Raw genomic sequence first — 19,053 nt, 5'->3', positions numbered from 1 at the left:
TTCAATTTTTTGCACAAAATTTTCTGATAAAGACAAGTTCTAATTAGAGGAATAAAGGGTGAAAATTTAGGCTGTGAATAATGTATAAAGAGTATTTTATATGCAGAAGATGGCAACAAGGAACTCTATAGTGGCTTCACTTGGCTTGCCAATTGCTATAAGATAAGGCTCTGATTAGTAAACTGTCATTTAGCACAGACCATTTAAAATTTTTTATTATAAAAATCATAAGGCTGCTTTCAAAGAAATTACCCTCATCTCTAATATAACTTGCTCAATTAACTTTTTTTTTTTTTTTTTAATCTTACAAATAAAGGATTGGACAAAGATAAAAATGATTTGGTATCATTTATTATTATTATGTTAAATTTTAAATAAAATATTGAATAATATAACAATAGATGTAAGAATAATGGAACAAACCATTTTAAAAAGTACTAATCGCCATCATCTATTTGTGAAAAATCATACAATTATTTTTATATATTTTTTGTTAATGAAATTTTCACCCTAATCGTCATGCTACCCTAAAGTTGCTCAAGTTCAATATACAAATCACAGAAACACAGATTAAAAGCAGCAACTAGATGATTTTTAAACAATAGAAAGATTGGTGAAAGCTACTAGTCAATATCTATTTGGGAACATACATGACCAAAATCTCAAGAGATTGTTGTTCACATCACACATAAAGAGAATTGGAAGCATTGGTTACAAGAATTTTACCCATTTTCGCACTTAGGGTTCAGGCCAGGGAAAAGATAAGAAGGGTTTCGAACGAGGGCTATATTTAATCTTCTGGGGAATTTCACTTCATTTGGACTAACCCATCTGGCTTCCATTTTTGACCACAAAATCTTAAATGTTTATATTAATGTTTTGTTCCTTTTTAGTCACTGCTATCCATTTGGGAGACATGGTTGGCAAACTCTAAGCAACGAGCAAAACTTAGTAAAATATGGGAAAACCATTTGATGGATTTTTCTTGTGTAAAAAATTGAACTTTGTAATTAGGGATGGATTCAATTTGAGTTTAGTCGAGTCAAGCCTAGAGCTAATGTATTGATGCCAAAAGTTTACTGATAAATTGAATAATTTTGATAACAGAGTGAACAATATCGTCGAAACCTTAGAGAGATGAGTAATGTCACTGGAAAAATAAATGAGTGAAGCTTAAACCAAACTATCGAATTAAAACTCTAATTCAAATTCAACTCATTCAAATTGAATGCTGGATTTCAGCTAATATGACTCGGCTTAAATCCAACCTTATTTGTGATAGTAATATGAAATGACATAAACATTAGTCAATGAGTAGTTGAGCTGCCTGTTTCTTACAGTTTGGTGAACTGTCCATTTTTTCACCCCGTATTTGTTTGAAGCACATTTAGCCCACAGCTGAACTGGTTGCCTAACATTGCTTTAATGGGAACACCATAACAAGGGCCGGAGAACAAGAAAATTGCTGGGAAAGAAGAAATACAGGAAAAGAAGTTCAGTGTTGTTGCACTATAAACCTTCAAACATGAGTTGAATTGGAGGTTTAGATTAAGTTTGATTCATTCAAACCGAACATGGATTCGAGTCCATACCAGTTCGGTTCAAATCCACTCAGACACATGGTGTAATTTTTAAGTTTCAAGATGATTTAATTAAGGTCCTTTCAAACGTAATTATTTTACAATGTGACAATGAGAATGAGAAAAGAAGCCTTGAGAATAGAACAAAAATGGCTTTTTGCTTTTTGGATAAAGGATATACCAAAATTGATGTATATCCTTCTCAAAACTTCAAAAGAATTTGCAGAGAATTTCATAATTTGAATATAAATTTAAGCCCTTTTGTATAAGAACCTGGTCCAGCAACCAAATACTCAAATCTCTATACACAAATCACCAAAATCAATTCAAGATAAACATTATTTCAATATGCTAATAAAATACTATTTCATGGAACCCTTCTTTGTCATCTTGTCCCAGAAAGTATCTGAATTTCAAGTCTTATTGAGATCCTTAAATTGGATTCAAACATCTCCTCCATTACAGAATTCAGGACTCTAAACTGAGCTCCATTAAAGATTCCCGTGCCATTGACTTGGGTTCCTAATGAACATACCTCTTCTTTAACATAGACCTAACCTTATATATATATACTCATCGTACCATCTTGAACGGGTGTTAAAACCTTCGGAGACAAAACCCTTTTCAGGAAGCAAATAATGTCTTTGATTTAAATTAACTGCTGCACTAATCAATCCTTTTTAGCTTCTCCAAGTTCAGTTCAACTTGAAGGCTTGGAAGCAAAGAAAGTATGGATGAGACGAACGATATTGACAGGATTGATGATGTTATGTTGCCCGGTTTTCGCTTCCATCCAACGGATGAAGAGCTCGTCGGATTCTATCTCAAGGGGAAGATTCAGCGGAGATCTTTGCCCATTGAGCTTATAAAGCAAGTTAACATATATAAATATGATCCCTGGGATCTCCCAAGTAAGTTACTTCCGTTGTTTATCTTTGCTGCAAGAATTTCAGTTGTTTGTAAACTTAAGGAGTGACTGCTTTTTTCTTGGCTCATTTTTATGCATAAAGAGCTGGCTAGTACTGGGGAGAAAGAGTGGTATTTCTACTGTCCAAGGGACAGAAAATACAGAAACAGTGCGAGGCCTAACCGGGTTACTGGAGCCGGATTTTGGAAGGCGACTGGAACTGATAGGCCTATTTACTCCTCTGATGGCACCAAATGTATTGGGTTGAAGAAGTCCTTGGTGTTTTACAGAGGTAGAGCTGCCAAAGGGATCAAAACAGACTGGATGATGCATGAGTTTCGCCTTCCTTCTCTTGCAGATTCAGCACCACCAAAGAAGCCCCTAGACAAAAACATTCCAGCAAGTGTAATGATACTCCACTCCTGGATTAAATTTTGCACTGTTTTGTACAATCTGGATTAGTATTTGCTAACATCATAGACTTGATTTTGTACCAAACAGGATGCTTGGGCAATCTGTAGGATATTCAAGAAAGCCAACACTATGGCTCAGAGAGCCCTGTCTCATTCTTGGGTCTCAACATTACCAGAAATTACAGCCTTAGATGTACTAAACCAAGGAGCACACTGCACTCATTTCAGTCCAGAGAATGTTTCCTGCAGAACCGAAATCAGTTCAGTCATGCAGTTATCTGGAAATACTGACTTACAACAAGCCATTAATCCTTCCTTATATAAACCATCTCTATTTCCAGACAGCTCCATGTTTTCTCCAGGGACTACCAAGTGTACAGCTGATGCCTCTTCCATGCTACTGAACCCTTCATTGCTGAGTGATGTCAGTCAGAGCTCTGAGAATTTAGACTTTGAAGGGTCACAGCAGCAAGTAATGGGATTTTCTATCAGTGTGCCTCAGGAGATGCAAGGCAACATGATTCCTGGAGAAGATGAATCAGGCTCAAGAAGGAACATAAATGCAACACACGATAATAACCAGTGGGGAAGTATCAGATCCATTGGATTTCCCTTCAGTTTGCCTTCCAATTCGCCGGAGGCATGGAAGCCGAATTGGCCATGGGATTCACCCCCTTGTCCTTGAGAGATGTCAACCACATACTACAAAAACAACTGCTACAATTAATTGTAATTATTTTGCTCGCAATGTTATATGTATTCTATTTCAAATACTATGATTACACATCATCTGATTATCAAATTAAATACTCAAAACTGAGTATATATAATTTTATTATTTCGTATACATAGAAGTACTTGCCTTCTAGTTCTAGCATCAGTGATTAAGCTGGAATGTACGGTTTATGTAATCTTACCATAAATGTTCAAGAGAAAAGGCAAAACCTGAGACAGTTGCCACCCAGTACTTGAAAGTTATCAGTAAGCACGTTGAATGACTGAATTACAACTCAAATATTTACTGATAAATGCGAAAAGTCCCTTCAATACAATTTTCTTTCATAATTCAAAACTTATTGTCTTCATTTATTTTTTCAATCGAGTATAAGAGGAATGACTTACGTATATCATCCCAATTCATAATTTTTTAAAATTTATTCGCATACCACAAGTTATCCGTAGATATATCATATACCCATCCTGCGGAAAACAGATTTTATACGACTCGGGCTCAAACTATGCAGGCCCAAAAACCAAGAACCCGTACCCCTTTTTTAATTCCATTTTTGGAAGGTACCTGCACCGTTCGCCGAGTCTATGTTCGTCAAGCATAAGATCATATATAAAATCTTTAACAATGAATCTTTCAAAGTAATCTCAATATGAAACAAACTAAAATCTAGAACATTAAGGTTCGACACAAACATGCAGCACTGTCATCATAATCTCACACCAAAATTTAGCTCATCCATTTCTAAAATCCAACAAGTTTTGCTATTAGCCTCCCACTTTCTAGCTCCTTGAAGCTAGCTTTTCCTTGGCTTTCTGGATCTTCAAAACCTTCTTCACAATCTTTTGCTCCTCCACCAAGAAAGCTCGAATTATCCTACATGGTGTTTCCAACCAGAAAGTAAACATCGATTAGATTTGCAATTTACCACATTTAACCATTGGACAGCTAACAAAAAAACCTCAACTTGAGTATTCACAGCAATACCTCTCCCTAACAGCAGCTCCAGACAATACGCCACCATAAGGACGATTCACGGTCCTGCGGGTCCTAGACAATCTTGACCTCTTGTACTCTGCAGGTCTCAAGTGTGGGATCTGCAAAATAGAATCGTACCTATCATTCAAAAACTGTAAAAAGTACTTTTTCCTGGGATGTTTGTGTAACAGTGTACAAATAGTCAGAGCTCTTCATCATTGAAAATAGGAAACACAGTCTTACACTTAAAATTGTAAATTTTAAGACAATAAGTTTACAAAATGTTCAATGCCAAAATTAACTCTAGCAATGTCCTGTGAAATGTTCAAGACAAAGTGGGCAACAAATCTTCAGCTTCAGCTTCACATGGTAAAAACAGTAACCAATCTATACAATTGTGTTCATCACTTAAAACAACAAAAATTATTAAGGTGCATATTTCTGAAGCAATATTGAGGAAACAAATGAAAAATATAAATCATATTTCAGAAAATGCTTTGGATGACAAGTATTAAAGGAAGGCACAGACAATCATAAATACACGTTACTCTAACTATACCATAAATAACCTTCCTTCCCCAGTTCTTGGCCATTCCTCGATAACTTGCCAGACCCATGAAAGGTTAAACAGTGACTATGTCCACCATGAGTCTTTGGTCTAAAACCTAAATGAGTAATAATATGAAACAGTAATATCATAGACGAACAATAATACCCATAACTACCATCAATCTACAATGCACAAAGTACTCGTACCTACAGGTATGAGACATTCTCTAATATGTGAAGAGGCTATCTTATCCTAACAGAGAAAAATTAAAAGATCCCAGAGCACGTAGAAAACTAGAATTTTCATATCAACATTTTTTCCGTATCAACTAAACTAAATTGAAATCATTTATCTTAACAAAACCAGACACAAATTACAAAATTAAACCTTGCAAAAATCATCATTTCACTCACTACATTGATCCAAAAAAAACTAAAAAAAAAAATCAACTCTCATGATTTAACACAAACAAACATTCGACACAGCAATAATCAATCAAGCATACAAACAATATATAAAATTTCCATAAACACATACTCCCTGAATTCTCTTGCCAGTAACAGGACACTTGGGTCCGCTTGCTCTCTTCTTCGTGGTCTGATACACCAATTTCCCACCTTCAATCAGCATCAAACCCACATTTTTTTAATACTTAGCACGAACATATAAATCGCACCCACAGAAAATTTCCCAAATAAAATGTAACCCCATAAAAATTCCCCCACTAAACAAAAATATAAAACATACCCACATAAATTTTTCTGAAACAAACAAAAATAGATAAGAAAAAGAGTGATTTTGAAGAACATTACCAGGGGTTTTGACGACCCGGTGCTGGTTGGATTTGGTGGCATAACTGTGCCGAGTACGGTAGGTCAATCGCTGCACCATCTTTGGGGTGGTTTTTTTATTTTTCCGTTTAGGGTTTTCAGTTAGGAGGCTACATGATAAAGTAAGAGAAGGTTTTATATATATAGATACAGGGGGGTTTTAGGCGTTATTGAACCCTAGATCTAACGGATGCGAGTCTCTGCTGTGTTAATCAACGGTTTAGACTAACTTAATTGTATTTTACTATTCTGGGACTGGGACTTTGGGTCCGTGAGGGGCAGAAAATTACCGTATGGCCCCTAAATTTATGGGCCTTGCTGCAGTTTCACTGGGAGACTCTGATAATTTAAAAAAATAAAACATTTATGTGTGTAAGCTACCTGATCTTATCTCCATCGTGTTGTCAGTTTTGAGATTTGGTAAACCGGTATCGCTCGTTAAGACCTACATTTTTATGGGTCTTGATATGATATGTTGGACCTGATATAATTGATCTCAAGACCTCTTTAACTCTAAATCTAATAGTCAATTCAATTGTGTAATCACAAAGATAATAAATGAGATATCAATTATCTAATAACAATTAATTTGGTGAGAAATTTGTATGTTACAACTCTCAATCAATTCTATTAGAAAAAAACAAACATATTTTATAAATTAAAAATTAAGTGCTAAAATTATTAATATATTGTATATATTAAACAAGTTATCAAATCGGAAAAACGTTCATTCATTTTTTTTTTCTGGTTGATCATAACAATTAAATCAACACAAAAAGACTTGATGTGGAAAAGAGAAGGGTTGACGGTGCACATTCGAGAAAATCAGAACAATTGGATCTAAGCATTATGTTATCTAACTCTTGAGAGAGAGAGAATGAAAAATAAAATTTCTCCAACAATTTTAGAAAAAGTATTATATAATAGGTTTTAAATTTTGTATTGAAATAATAATCTAATAATCTAAGTATAATTTTTAACAGGGTAAACAATGAAACACATTTGTTTCCGGAAATTATGAGGATTCGTTTGATATTTTACTATCCATTATTCTATATTATAGCAAGTTGCCAAAAATAGAATCAAATGTCAAGATGGCCGAGTTGGTCTAAGGCGCCAGTTTCAGGTGCTGGTCCGAAAGGGCATGGGTTCGAATCCCATTCTTGACATGATAACTTTTCCTTGAATTTTCTCAATCTGTTTTTGAGGATCAAAGAACTGCACATATGATGAATCCAAGATTAAAGGACAACTGCATAAAATCATACTAACAAGGAAAAGGTGAAAACGAATGCTCTACTTGTATCTTTTGACTAATAAAATTAATTTTGCTCAATTTATTTTGACACCATAACAGATGATCGGTCGTTATATTAGACATATTCATAACTCTTGCGACTAGTTTCAAATCAACTTGTGAAAAGAAGTAGAGAATTTGATCTGAAATATCTTGTTGCTCCTGAAATTTTATCAATATGCAGTTGCCCCTTCTCAGTATGTCTTTAAGCTTCTTATCTTTCTGCATTACAAATGAAAATTTGAACTTGAACAAATTGTATACCATTGTATAAATGTATGTATGCAGTTGAGAATTTGATTTTGTAAGAGGCACAAAATTACCTTTTGAAGATTAGTTCTAACCTCTGATAAAAGTTTCAAGTCTAAGGTTTCTTGGGGTTCAACCTGAGTGGTTCTTCTCATCTTTGGTGTCAGAACATTTGCATCTTTATCGGCTCGGATGAATTGCCAAAGTATTTGTAGCGATGCTTCCATGGTCTTGACTAGCATTTCGCTTGTGATTGCATACTCATCTCTCCTTTTCAGTCTTCCCTTCCTAACCTTTTTGCTGTCCTCTGCAACACTGAATAAGTTCAATGAGAACTAAGAAATGTGCACCCACTTAGCTCAAAGGGATTTCTCAACGTTAGTTAATTTTTTTTACCTCTTATTACTGGAACCTGAAGAAGATTACGCAGAACATATCGATTCTTGATATAATTCTGCACCCTTGGACCTTCAAACGGTTCATTTTCTATGAATCTTTGCATTAGCACTTGAAAGTGTTGAAATTCACCAGCAACTTTGTTGTATCGGTGTTTACCATTAGGGTCAGACTTCCATAACTTCAATGACTTTTTGAATTGCCAGTGAAGGATTTCCCAGGAGAGGCACAATTGTCCAACATAAACCACTTCTAGATCGTTAAACAACTCTTTGATAAACTTTTTCAATGGGTCAGATTCGGATTTTTTGTGCTTTCCCATGAGGAAATTCTGTGAAAGAATAGAAAACAATCCTTGAGCCGATGATTTCAGGCTTGAAATCGTTTGAAGGGGGTTCTTAGATTGGAGAAAGCCTAAAGATTTACATAAAACATATATGTGAGGACTTGGTACTTTACACAAATAAACGCATATAAAGTGCATCAAATTGAAATTTTAAACAGTATGAACAACTATTGATGCAGAAATTAAACTTTGAACAATAATTAAGGATTGTGAAACAAGTGACTGACCTATTGCATACATCTTTTGGAAATTCAAGATGTCAAATTTTCGCATCCGTTCTTGGTAACTTCTGTATAATTTGTGAAGCTCACCCAATCTAGCTTCATGCAAGAACTTCTCATCAATCTTCCAAGGCTTCAAATCTTTCATTATTTTCGGAGACTCAGACTCTTCTAGGATAATGGGCAGACCTATAGCCCTGACCTTTTGAAGCTCCATTTTGAGCTGCTCAATCAGATCTTGGTGCTCCCACAAAGTTTCCAGTCCATATGAATCCTCAGAGTCCACAGAAGCAAATGAATTCTGCAAATTGGACTTATTAGACTTATTCAAACTACTTGTTGCTTGATTCATTTCACCACCAAATTCTTGATTCTTCGAATTGTTTTCAATGTGAAAATCTTTCCCAAGCAGCATTTCTGAGTCTTGAGTGCATGAATTCTTTACATCTTCAGACTCTTCTAAATTTTTAAGCTCCTCCATTTTATCACTATCTTCATCATCAGTATCATTGGCGGCAACATCGTTAAATTTCTGTAAATGCAAGTCTTTCAAATCCCTCTCAATGCTCCTCATAATACTAAACTCAAACTCGTCATCAGAATCTTTATCAGACAAAAAGCCATCACTGGTTGAGCCAATAAATTGACTCACAACTGATAATTCATTGCTTGAAGTTGTCAAATCTGCATCAGAATCCAAAGCTACCAAGTCCTTTCCTGAAAGAGATTCAAGGTCCCCTAAGCCATCTTCACCATTTGGCATCTGTTTCTCGTCATCAATCAATGTTGCCACTTCTTCTAGCTTCTCTGAAACCTCTCCTTCTTCATCAACAATTTCCTCAACCAAATTTTCTTCCTTAAGATCATTCTCTAACAAAGAATTGTCATCAATAATCTCTTGCTTGCCAGAAGGAGCATTCACTGAATCAGCAGACAGCTCTTTTACTGTGAAGCTCACATCTTTCGGTTCCTCAATGAACCCACATAAATAGTTCTCAGACTTGAACTCATGAACTAAGTCCCACTTTTCTTTGTTATTCTTACAGAATTCTTCATAAGATTGGAACTTGAAATTGAGAAAGCACTTTGGAGTCCTTTCTTCTTCATCATTCTCTATATCCTTAAACTCAATAGAATCAGATTTTGTTTCTTCAATTTCATCTTCTGACTTTAGAAGACAAGAATCAACATCCTGAAGAGAAACCACCAGGCTTTCTCTCTCAACTCTGAAATTAAAACTGATAAAATTATAAACTTCTGATCAATATGAATTTATAAGTAAACAACTTCAGCTTACAAATACCTGAAATAAAACTTGCACAAGAGACCAAACAAAGTAACAAACAGAGAGAAGACAGAGACCCAGGAAAAGCCATTGAAGAGAAGCAATTTCTCATAGAGAAATCCATGAACAGAAGCCATATTAACCAAACCCAGATGCTTATTTCTCAACAAATTTCCTCAAAGAATTAACCAATTTAACCCAAGAAAGGCTCCATTCATTCTGAAGCAACAACATAACAGTAAACACAAAAGTTCACGAAAACTCTAATTTTTACGTTGAAAATTGCATGCAATAATGGACTTTTCACCGGTTAAAAAATTCAGAAAATATGGCAAAAGACTCAATGATTATCATCAGAAGTTGAAGTCTGACCTAATTAAGGATACAGAGAAGGAATTTTTGAGCCAAAAAACAAGGAGAGAAAAGCACATGTGAGCTACTGAGTTTTGAGCTAATCTTTTTGGTTGCTTAATCCCTGGATATTCAGAGGACAGTTTAAGAGAGAAATACACATTGAAGATTTTCTTCTTCAGTTGAAGGGTCTGTTCGGTCCACAGTGTCGTGTTTCAACGTTGCTTGTTCTTGTTCTGAGTTGAAAAAATTTTGGTACGTGTTGAGAGATTTGGGTGGGTAGAGAATAGAGGTTGCCCGTCAAGATTTCGAACTTGTTAAACTTTTTGATAATTAGGTAATTAATTATGGGCCAAAGACATTTGCCACCTAAGTTTTAATACAGTCCCAATGTCATTACCATAGAATTTAAAAAACCTAAAGCCTCTTCTATGGTCTAACTACAGTTAGAATTTTTTGTTAAAAGTAAAAATAATATTGTTATTTTACTAATAATATTTTTAAAAAATATAAAATTTATTATATTTTCTCTCATAAATTTTAAAAATTAACAATTTTACCTATGCGTAAAGTTTTCTAACTTTGAAAGTCACATTCCTCCCCCCCTCAAATTTTTTATCACCCCTTCAGTCACCATCTCCAACACTGACAACCTTTCCTCTCCATTGTTTCCCATCTGTTAGTGCACAAAAAACAATCTAGACCAAATCTCTTATCACCAAATTTTTTCATCCCTGATGAAGAGATTTACTTTAGATTGTTTTTTGTATATAAATTGATGGTTTATGGTGGAGAGGAGAGGTTGTCGGCATCAGAGAGATAAAAGAAAAAAATTGGAATGGAAAATGTGATTTTTTAAAATTAAAAAATTTTAAACAAATGTGAAGTTGTTAGTTTTTAAAACTTAGAAGAAAAATAAATAAATTTTCTATATTTTTAATAATATTATTAAAACGAAGATTTATTTATACTTCTAATAGAAAATTCTAATATGTGTTATTATTTAATTTGATGATTTTAAATTAATAATAAAATAACATTCAATCATATAATAATACAAAGTGTATATCAATTTATGTATGCAAAGTATTGCACCAAATTACTTATATATCTAAAAAAAAATTATATAAATATACATAATTAAGTATATATATGATGTATTATCATACAACTGTATAATTTTATATTGAATTAAATATAAAATTAAATGTACAAACAAATCTTATCAATTAATTTTTACAAATTGAGATGGTAGTATGCGGTTATTTATTTGTTTCTCACTCCAAAATTCAATCAAATTTTGTTACATAAATTGTATGAATATGTTTATAAGATTATTTGTACATATTGTACAAGGTACACTTTAAAAATAATAAAATTTAATAAAACAATAAAATTTTCAATCGTTATGGCTCTAATAGGGTGGAAAAAATATTATTATGATGAATCCACGACTAAACCGGACTAATTGTGCCTCATGGGGACATTAACGTAAATGTGAAAATCTTTGGTAAATTTATTGTGATAAATCATCTTGAATCTATTCTCGAGTCAAATGAATTAAAGTTTGAGTTGGTTCGGGCATAATTAAAAGTTAAGACTTTAAATTATTAATCTGAAACTAACTATTTTTCCTTATTCAAAGTATCCTTCTACAGGAAACATTAGCGCATAAATGCTGATATTATATCCCTGGAGCTAGAAAAATTTGTATAAAATTCAACAGCTAAAGAGTAAAGACATCTGAAGCCTTGAAACCAAGAATGTGTACCTACAAATTTTAAGTGAGCACAAACATGGAACCCAATTTTTTTTAACCAGCCCAAATTGAGCCCATTTGAGGGCTTTACTTAAGTCCATTGATGTGGGGTCAAGAAACAAAAATGTTAGCCCACTGCTTTCAATTGGTTCCTTAAAAAAAAAAAAAAAAAAACCATTTTAAAAAGCACATGGAGGCACATCCTAACGGCTATGAACGTTACTTTAGGCCTTGGTGTTACGATGCGCATAATCTGCTATGACCAATTTTTTGGCAAGCCTCGGCACGACACCTATAACACAAATGACAATCCTAAATTAGACATGATCCGACCTACTTTGTCGTCGCATCTAGTATTATTGAAAAAGGAAAAAATTACTAGTTTGGATGAAGAAAAATCACTTCCAAAATTAGTTTCAACATTTAAGTTAATTATAATTCAAGCTCAAACGTAATAAACTAAGATTGTTTCAGTTCAAGTTTGACTTATTCAATCTAAACAACGAAGTGAGCAAGGATAATATAGATATAATCTACCTTAAGTCTCTTTATTTATATTAGTATTTAAAATAAAAATTTTTGTTAGTGACAGTAATGATAAGGAACTTGGTCCATGAACATTTTGAAAGGCAAGAATATAAATGGGGTGGCACTAACAATATCACTCCCTAGCCACAAGATTTTGTCCCCAGTTCCATCTTATTCGTTGGCAGGGCGAGACAGGCTCGATTGGGCCATCTACCTCTACATAAATTCCCCTTTTGGCAGCAGTTCTATCTTAACTCTTGAGCCACAGCTTTACATAAATCAAATTTAGTTGAATTCAAATCAAATAATAATCAGTTCGGCGCGATTGTAGCGTTAGAAACTATCCAGTAGAATTTTCAGTATACATATACATTATTCATGTAAAACTTACAGATATGATAGGTGAGAGCGCTGAAATCTGAATGTAAGGCGGAACCTGGAGAAGACACAGTGGTTTATTTGAAATAATCGAGTCGGAGATTGAGTTGAGGCAATATTTAAGGCTGAATTATGGTAGGTGAGCATATTTACTTGCTACACATGCAGGAGATCCAGTGGCACATGGCCCTCTACAACTGGCTTCATTTGGGAGCCACAAACCCACATGCAGCAACAACTTTGCCCACCCAACAGTTGCTTTTGTTTTTGTGTTTCCGTCTTTATTTTCCAATTAAGTCGTTTCATTTAGACCCATTACTTTTGTCTACATAAATCCATACTCTTTCACCTAAAGTCCAAGTTTCATATCTTGAGTTTCGCACAAATTCATTGTGTGCTAACTTTCTTTTAGGGATAGATGAATGACATAATGTATACTTACAACTGATAAATATAATAATAAATTTTATATCAAATGATATAAATTTTATGAGATTAAAAAATTCAAAGCTAAATAAATTTCACATCATAACTCTTTTTCTTTTCTCTCTCTATCTATATATATATGTTGACATAGAATGCAAGTTATACAACTTACATTTGGCATCATAACATGTGTGTGTGAAACAAAGAATGTCAATGACAATAAATTCTAGGTCAAAGAACTATTTCTCATCCAAGATTTAGTGAGATGACAAATATATACCTGTGACAGATAAAAAATATAAATACTCACCTAAGCTTTAATTTGTTAGGACACACTCACAAATTTTTTATTAGAGTTAAGAGATGAAATTGTTATTTTATCAATAATATTAAAATAAAAGAAAATGACAATTTTCCACCCAAGTTTTGATAAAATGATATATATATACCTGTGACAGATAAAAAACTCAAATACTCATCTAAGTTTTAATCTGTTAGGACGTACTCACAAATTTTCTGTTAGAGTTAATGGGTAAAATCATCATTTTATTAGTAATATTAAAATAATAAAAATTAAATCTTATTTTTCTCCTTTTGTTTGAAAAATTAACATTTTCCCCTTTAATTAAGTTTTGAAAAATTTACTTTTCCTTCTAGAATGCCAAATCTGACCACTTTCTCCAGCGAACAGTGGACCAATGGCAAAGAAACAAGACAGAGTCATCCAAAGGATGACCTTTGGACAATGACTGTCATCCAAGGATGACGACACTCATCCAAATCTCTGGATGACTCTCGTCATCTAACAATGTATCGCGTCTATTGTCAATGGTCGGAGGGAGGGGTGAGAAAAAACTTAGGGATTTAAGGGGGAAAAGTCACTTTTCAAAGTTTAGGTATGAGAGTTAAATGTTAATTTTTAAAAATTGAGGGAAAAATGAAATAAAGTTATATATTTTTTAATATTATTATTAAATAACGGTTTTACTCTTATATTTAGCAAAAAATTTAACGACAGTTTAAGGATGGGTGGGTGTTTGAGTTTTTAATCTACCGTAGGTGTATTATTGAGATTGAGCTAAAACTTGGGTGAAAAATAGTCTCTTGCCCTTAAAATAATTAAAATTATATCTCATTTTTCTCTCATTGGTTTGGAAAACTAATATTTCTCTTTACATTAAGTTTTGAAAAATTCACTTTTCTCCCTTAGGATATCAAACCTGAAATCCGATCACTTTATCTGGCAAATGACAAACCAAAGGTAAAGCAACAAGACGGAGTCATCCAAATCTGGACAACAAGCATCATCTAGATCTGGATAATGTTTCGTCATTTATTGTCATTTAGACTAGACAACAAACATCATCCTTATTGGATGTGCTTTATCATTCAGAGAATGAACGATGCTCCATTATCTAGTAAAGGATGATAAACGTCATTCAGATATGAACGATATTTGTTGTCCAATAATGCGTCATGTCAATCATCAATGGTCAGAGGAAGGGGTAAAAAAAGCGTAGGGATTTTAGAGAAAAAATTACTTTTTAAAATTTAGGTTTGAAGTGAGATAAAATTATATATTTTTAATAATATTATTAAATAATAATTCTATATTTATATTTAACGATAAATTTAATGTTTATAATCTTAAAATTGAGTATACAATAATCCAATGGTTGTAATAGGTTTGACGTGTCCTAGTTAACAAGTTTCAATTCTCCACTCTATTCCGTATTAAATTGAATACGGTGTCTCTTTACAAAAGAAGGAGGTTGAAAGTTTTCTTCCAAATGAAAGGGCCTAATCAAGTCATTAAAGAGGTAAATGGAAAGAAATTGAAACGGAATTCGAGCAGATAGGGACCCCTAGGTCATTAATTAGCCGGTTCTTTAATAATTTAATCCAAGTAATGATATGGAAGGCATGATGGGTCCAAATCAATTAATTGGGCTGGCTAAGATTTGGTAAAGTATCTCTTTCCTTCTTACCCTTCCCTCTCTAAAATTATTTTTAAATATCTAAATAATATATTATTATATAAATAAATTATTTTAAAATAAAATAAAATTATATTCAAACATAAACATATACATGATACAAAAGGTTAAATCAATTTACAAAATTTATTGTTTCAACCTAATGAAATTTATGCCCAGTAACATGCACAAAGGCTCAGGTTAGGGGCATTTATCCTTAATAATTGGCTTTTATTTGGATTGAATTGTGATGTGACATGATTTTTTCAATTCAACCTTTGGTCATTATAGTCAAATTAAAGACCAAAATGAGCTCTACTTTTACCCCTTTTGTAATATTAGCACATCAAACAAGTTTAAATGAATTTTAAATTTAAAATATATTAAACATGTATTCTATGTTTTTCATATATTAAATACAAATTATGTATTATATTTTATATTTATCATATTTTTGAATTTTTGATTAAATTTAAAGTATAAAATTGTTTATTTTATTTTCATTTATTTACAAAAATACCACTGTCATTTGAAAAAACTCGATAACATTTATTTCTTAATTCTTAATCCTAATTTTATGTTTTCTTCTCCTATATGTTATATTAGGTTTAATAATTAATTAAATATTTTACATTTAAATCGTTATATTGATTTTTAATAGGAGATTTGTGAAAGATACTAAAATTATTATGATATTATCATATTTTTAAAATATATTATTAACGATATGTCGTATTAAACTCTTATATATACTTTTTGTACTTTTCCTATATGCAAAATTTAGGGGTTTTTTTTATAAATGTATTTTTTATTATTCACTGTATTATACCTGTATAATTTATATACCATTTTTTATCCGTTCCCATATTTACTAACTACACTTTTATCCTGCTTCAAACTAATCACAAAGTCTCACTCAGTTTGATTCAACTGATTAACTTAGAATAAAATGATCTTATTTTAACTCTATGCTATATAAAATACGATGTCGTTTTTTATTGCTTACACAATGTAACGCATACACAAAATAATGTCATTTTGAATTGACCAAAATGATGCTCAATAGTGCTGCATTGGCTCGAGCTCTACCCATGGTTGTGCGATTCAACCTCGAACAAGTCAAACTAATAATTGAAGTCAAGCTAACTCGCCTCGAATCCACCCCAAGGGAGGGAAAGTGGAAGTGTGTAGATTTGTTATCGGAACCTTTATTTTCACTAGGCATAGGAAGAGAAGTAGTATCCGCTGTAGAGAGTGGATTTTGGTGACACATCTAGTTTAGAGATACAAAAGCAGAGATTAGGGTTGCCTGGTTTCCCAGAAGGTAAACCCTCATTCAATACAACGCGGTTTTGTGAGCTAGCATTTGACACAGAGCTGACTTTGTGTTGCCTATCATTTAATGCACTTGCTGTCATCCTTTGAATTTAATTTACTCTTTCAGGTCAGCGTCTTTTGGGACTCTTCATCTTTTCTATAAATGCCCTAAAGCCACTCTCTTGCATGCCTCATAGACCCTTTCAATTCTCTCCCCAACATCGCTACTATGGGGAGGCGACCATGCTGTGACAAAGTTGGAGTTAAGAAAGGACCATGGACTCCTGAAGAAGATATCGTTTTGGTCTCTTATATTCAGGAACATGGCCCTGGAAACTGGAGGGCCGTTCCTACTAATACAGGTTGCTTGTTGAATTCATTTTATTAATTTAACATATATGTTTTAACTGTTTCCGTTTTTTATGAATAATATCTTTTCATTCCAGGATTGCATAGATGCAGCAAAAGTTGCAGGCTTCGATGGACTAATTACCTGAGGCCAGGAATCAGACGTGGTAGTTTTACTGACCATGAAGAGAAGATGATCATCCACCTTCAAGCTCTCCTAGGAAACAGGTAATTCATTAATTTATAATTTTGGTAAATTCGATCCGAACCAACTTTGGATGGAACTAGTGAATAGCATCACTAAAGGGCTATTGATAAGATAAACAGTAGAGCAGTAATCAGTGTCTAAATCGGATCCATCCCTTACTATTGTTAAAGGAGGCAGGCAATAATTAGATTTATTATGGTGCAGATGGGCTGCCATAGCTTCTTATCTTCCTCAGAGAACTGACAATGACATCAAAAACTACTGGAACACCCACTTGAAGAAGAAGCTGATCGAGAACAAGAATCTTCAAGCTGAAGGTCGCTCTAAAGATGGCTTCTCTTCATCTTCTTTATCACATCCACACTCCATTTCTAGAGGCCAGTGGGAGAGAAGGCTCCAAACCGATATCCACATGGCGAGACAAGCTCTATGCGAGGCTTTATCACCTGAAAAACCAACCTTCAAATCTGAGTTGCAATCCTCTTATGGCTTCACTTCTTACACATCAACAACAACTTATGCTTCAAGTGCTGAGAACATAGCCAGATTGCTTAAAGGATGGGTCAGAAACTCTCCAAAATTGGCTTCTACAACTAAAAACTCCTCTGCCACAACTTCAAGTGAAGAGACTCCAAACAAGGTAGAGGCTTTTGGATCATTGTTTGGCTGTGGCTTTGAGTCTTTTGATTCATCAGCCAATTCTGATTTGTCCCAATGCATGTCTCCGGAGTCAAGCTTTTTACAAGATGAGAGCAAGCAAGATCTCAGTGCTCATGATCAAATACCGCAATTATCTTTGCTCGAAAAGTGGCTTTTTGATGATCAAAGTGACCTTAAATTAGATGAGAGTGCTCTAATTTTCTGAAGCCATAAAAACTATATGTCTTAATGAGCACTAATTTTTGTACTAACAAAAACTTTTTTTTATATGATTAAATAATTTTAAATTAAAGATAAATTAGCATTAAATTATATAATAATACACATTGTTAGTATAGATAATATTATGAGAATGATGTTCATAAGATGTAGTGTTTTTGGTACTAGATGTTGATGAATTAATTGAATTTCGTAGTGACCATTTCAACACTAGGAAGGCAAAGTGTAAATTTCATAATATTATGTGATCAAATCAATGGTTTTTGATGAATAAATTCTATATAAAAATATTAATGTCAAATTGTCAATTAGATGGTTAATTTGCATGCAAATTTGTGAACCAAGGTGCTGCCACTTGAATTATTTTCTTGTGTGTGTTAATGAATGAATGAATTTGAATTATTAAAGTCGTGGCCATACGTTTGCCAGCCAAGTAAAATTATGGATGAAATGATGAGTTATTTATTACAATAATGCTTTATTTAAAAACAATAAAGGCAGACCCGATCTAAGGTGTTTCAACTCAAATCCATTGCTCTATTTGCATGAGTTGATCTTGAAGTAGAGCCTAATTTGACATTCTCAGCTCACTTGTCTATGGGTGATAATTATCTCATTAATAACACTTGTTATCCTTTTCACAAAATTATTTATCTTATCAATAACTCTCTAGTGACAATATACACTAGTTCAAACTAAATATTATGAATTCAAATAGAGCTTGAGTTAGTCCCAAACTCAAGTAAAGTAGGATAGAATTCATCCCCAACATACAATTAAATGTTAATGAATATAAATAAATTGATACATCATTATATAATTTGGTGAATCTAAAATAAATAATTAAATCGCAAAATCACATAAAAATTTTCTCAATCAATATTTATCATTGTAATATTTCCTATAGAATCAAAGTTTGACTTGTTAGTTGACATATGAGCGATGTGTGCATGCATTGAAGGGCAAAAGTCAACCAGCAATTAGATTTAATTGCATAATTGAAAGTTAATAGATCAAGTAAAGAGGTAGAGCATTATTTACTCACATGCACTACGGCTTGCATTAATATGAAGTTAATGCGAAATAAATTCTCAGCTAAAT

General features: G+C 33.1%; 4 protein-coding genes and 1 non-coding gene across 9 annotated transcripts; 3 read left to right on the top strand and 2 right to left on the bottom strand.

Annotated features, from left to right (window-relative positions):
• The first annotated feature begins 1,993 nt into the window (after nucleotides 1–1,993).
• Nucleotides 1,994–3,660, top strand: LOC123226414 (putative NAC domain-containing protein 94). Its single transcript, XM_044650931.1, has 3 exons — nucleotides 1,994–2,491; nucleotides 2,591–2,892; nucleotides 2,989–3,660. The coding sequence occupies exons 1-3, from the start codon at nucleotides 2,311–2,313 to the stop codon at nucleotides 3,583–3,585; spliced, it is 1,080 nt and encodes a 359-aa protein (XP_044506866.1). The 5' UTR covers nucleotides 1,994–2,310; the 3' UTR covers nucleotides 3,586–3,660.
• Nucleotides 3,661–4,220: 560 nt separating this feature from the next.
• LOC123226145 (60S ribosomal protein L34-like) lies at nucleotides 4,221–6,129 on the bottom strand. The gene is made up of 4 exons (XM_044650640.1): nucleotides 5,971–6,129; nucleotides 5,696–5,775; nucleotides 4,618–4,727; nucleotides 4,221–4,506 (listed from the first exon to the last, which is right to left on the bottom strand). The coding sequence occupies exons 1-4, from the start codon at nucleotides 6,047–6,049 to the stop codon at nucleotides 4,413–4,415; spliced, it is 363 nt and encodes a 120-aa protein (XP_044506575.1). The 5' UTR covers nucleotides 6,050–6,129; the 3' UTR covers nucleotides 4,221–4,412.
• On the bottom strand, nucleotides 6,069–10,430 carry LOC123226144. Of its 5 annotated transcripts, none has more exons than XM_044650636.1 (5): nucleotides 9,801–10,430; nucleotides 8,504–9,723; nucleotides 7,931–8,344; nucleotides 7,609–7,841; nucleotides 6,069–7,206 (listed from the first exon to the last, which is right to left on the bottom strand). In XM_044650636.1, exons 1-5 carry the CDS (start codon nucleotides 9,917–9,919, stop codon nucleotides 7,111–7,113), a joined length of 2,082 nt encoding a protein of 693 aa, XP_044506571.1. In that variant the 5' UTR covers nucleotides 9,920–10,430; the 3' UTR covers nucleotides 6,069–7,110. The 5 variants fall into 5 exon arrangements, with proteins under 5 accessions (XP_044506571.1, XP_044506572.1, XP_044506569.1 ...); XM_044650637.1 differs by having other exon boundaries at nucleotides 7,630–7,841; XM_044650634.1 differs by lacking the exon at nucleotides 6,069–7,206 and adding an exon at nucleotides 7,219–7,507.
• On the top strand, nucleotides 7,077–7,157 carry TRNAL-CAG. The gene has a single exon. It is a non-coding gene; the product is annotated as a tRNA-Leu (tRNA).
• Nucleotides 10,431–16,678: 6,248 nt separating the features above from the next.
• Nucleotides 16,679–18,263, top strand: LOC123225103 (transcription factor MYB30-like). The gene is made up of 3 exons (XM_044648968.1): nucleotides 16,679–16,879; nucleotides 16,964–17,093; nucleotides 17,278–18,263. The coding sequence occupies exons 1-3, from the start codon at nucleotides 16,747–16,749 to the stop codon at nucleotides 17,936–17,938; spliced, it is 924 nt and encodes a 307-aa protein (XP_044504903.1). The 5' UTR covers nucleotides 16,679–16,746; the 3' UTR covers nucleotides 17,939–18,263.
• Nucleotides 18,264–19,053: the final 790 nt, after the last annotated feature.

Source organism: Mangifera indica, chromosome 9 (assembly GCF_011075055.1).
Source record: "Mangifera indica cultivar Alphonso chromosome 9, CATAS_Mindica_2.1, whole genome shotgun sequence".
Classification (NCBI taxonomy): Eukaryota; Viridiplantae; Streptophyta; class Magnoliopsida; order Sapindales; family Anacardiaceae; genus Mangifera; species Mangifera indica.
The sequence above is the reverse complement of the archived record's forward strand: the minus strand, read 5'-3'. Positions and strand labels throughout refer to the sequence as shown.

Coding starts and splice junctions, on each gene's coding strand:
- LOC123226414 (XM_044650931.1), top strand. CDS start 2,311: ATGGATGAGACGAACGATATTGACAGGATTGATGATGTTATGTTGCCC. Junction 2,492..2,590: donor TGATCCCTGGGATCTCCCAA/GTAAGTTACTTC, acceptor TTATGCATAAAG/AGCTGGCTAGTACTGGGGAG. Junction 2,893..2,988: donor ACAAAAACATTCCAGCAAGT/GTAATGATACTC, acceptor TGTACCAAACAG/GATGCTTGGGCAATCTGTAG.
- LOC123226145 (XM_044650640.1), bottom strand. CDS start 6,049: ATGGTGCAGCGATTGACCTACCGTACTCGGCACAGTTATGCCACCAAA. Junction 5,776..5,970: donor CCGGGTCGTCAAAACCCCTG/GTAATGTTCTTC, acceptor TGCTGATTGAAG/GTGGGAAATTGGTGTATCAG. Junction 4,728..5,695: donor CTGGCAAGAGAATTCAGGGA/GTATGTGTTTAT, acceptor TCTATTTTGCAG/ATCCCACACTTGAGACCTGC.
- LOC123226144 (XM_044650634.1), bottom strand. CDS start 9,919: ATGGCTTCTGTTCATGGATTTCTCTATGAGAAATTGCTTCTCTTCAAT. Junction 9,724..9,800: donor TTGTGCAAGTTTTATTTCAG/GTATTTGTAAGC, acceptor TTTTAATTTCAG/AGTTGAGAGAGAAAGCCTGG. Junction 7,508..7,608: donor TTAGAACTAATCTTCAAAAG/GTAATTTTGTGC, acceptor TTTGTAATGCAG/AAAGATAAGAAGCTTAAAGA.
- LOC123225103 (XM_044648968.1), top strand. CDS start 16,747: ATGGGGAGGCGACCATGCTGTGACAAAGTTGGAGTTAAGAAAGGACCA. Junction 16,880..16,963: donor GGCCGTTCCTACTAATACAG/GTTGCTTGTTGA, acceptor TTTTCATTCCAG/GATTGCATAGATGCAGCAAA. Junction 17,094..17,277: donor CAAGCTCTCCTAGGAAACAG/GTAATTCATTAA, acceptor ATTATGGTGCAG/ATGGGCTGCCATAGCTTCTT.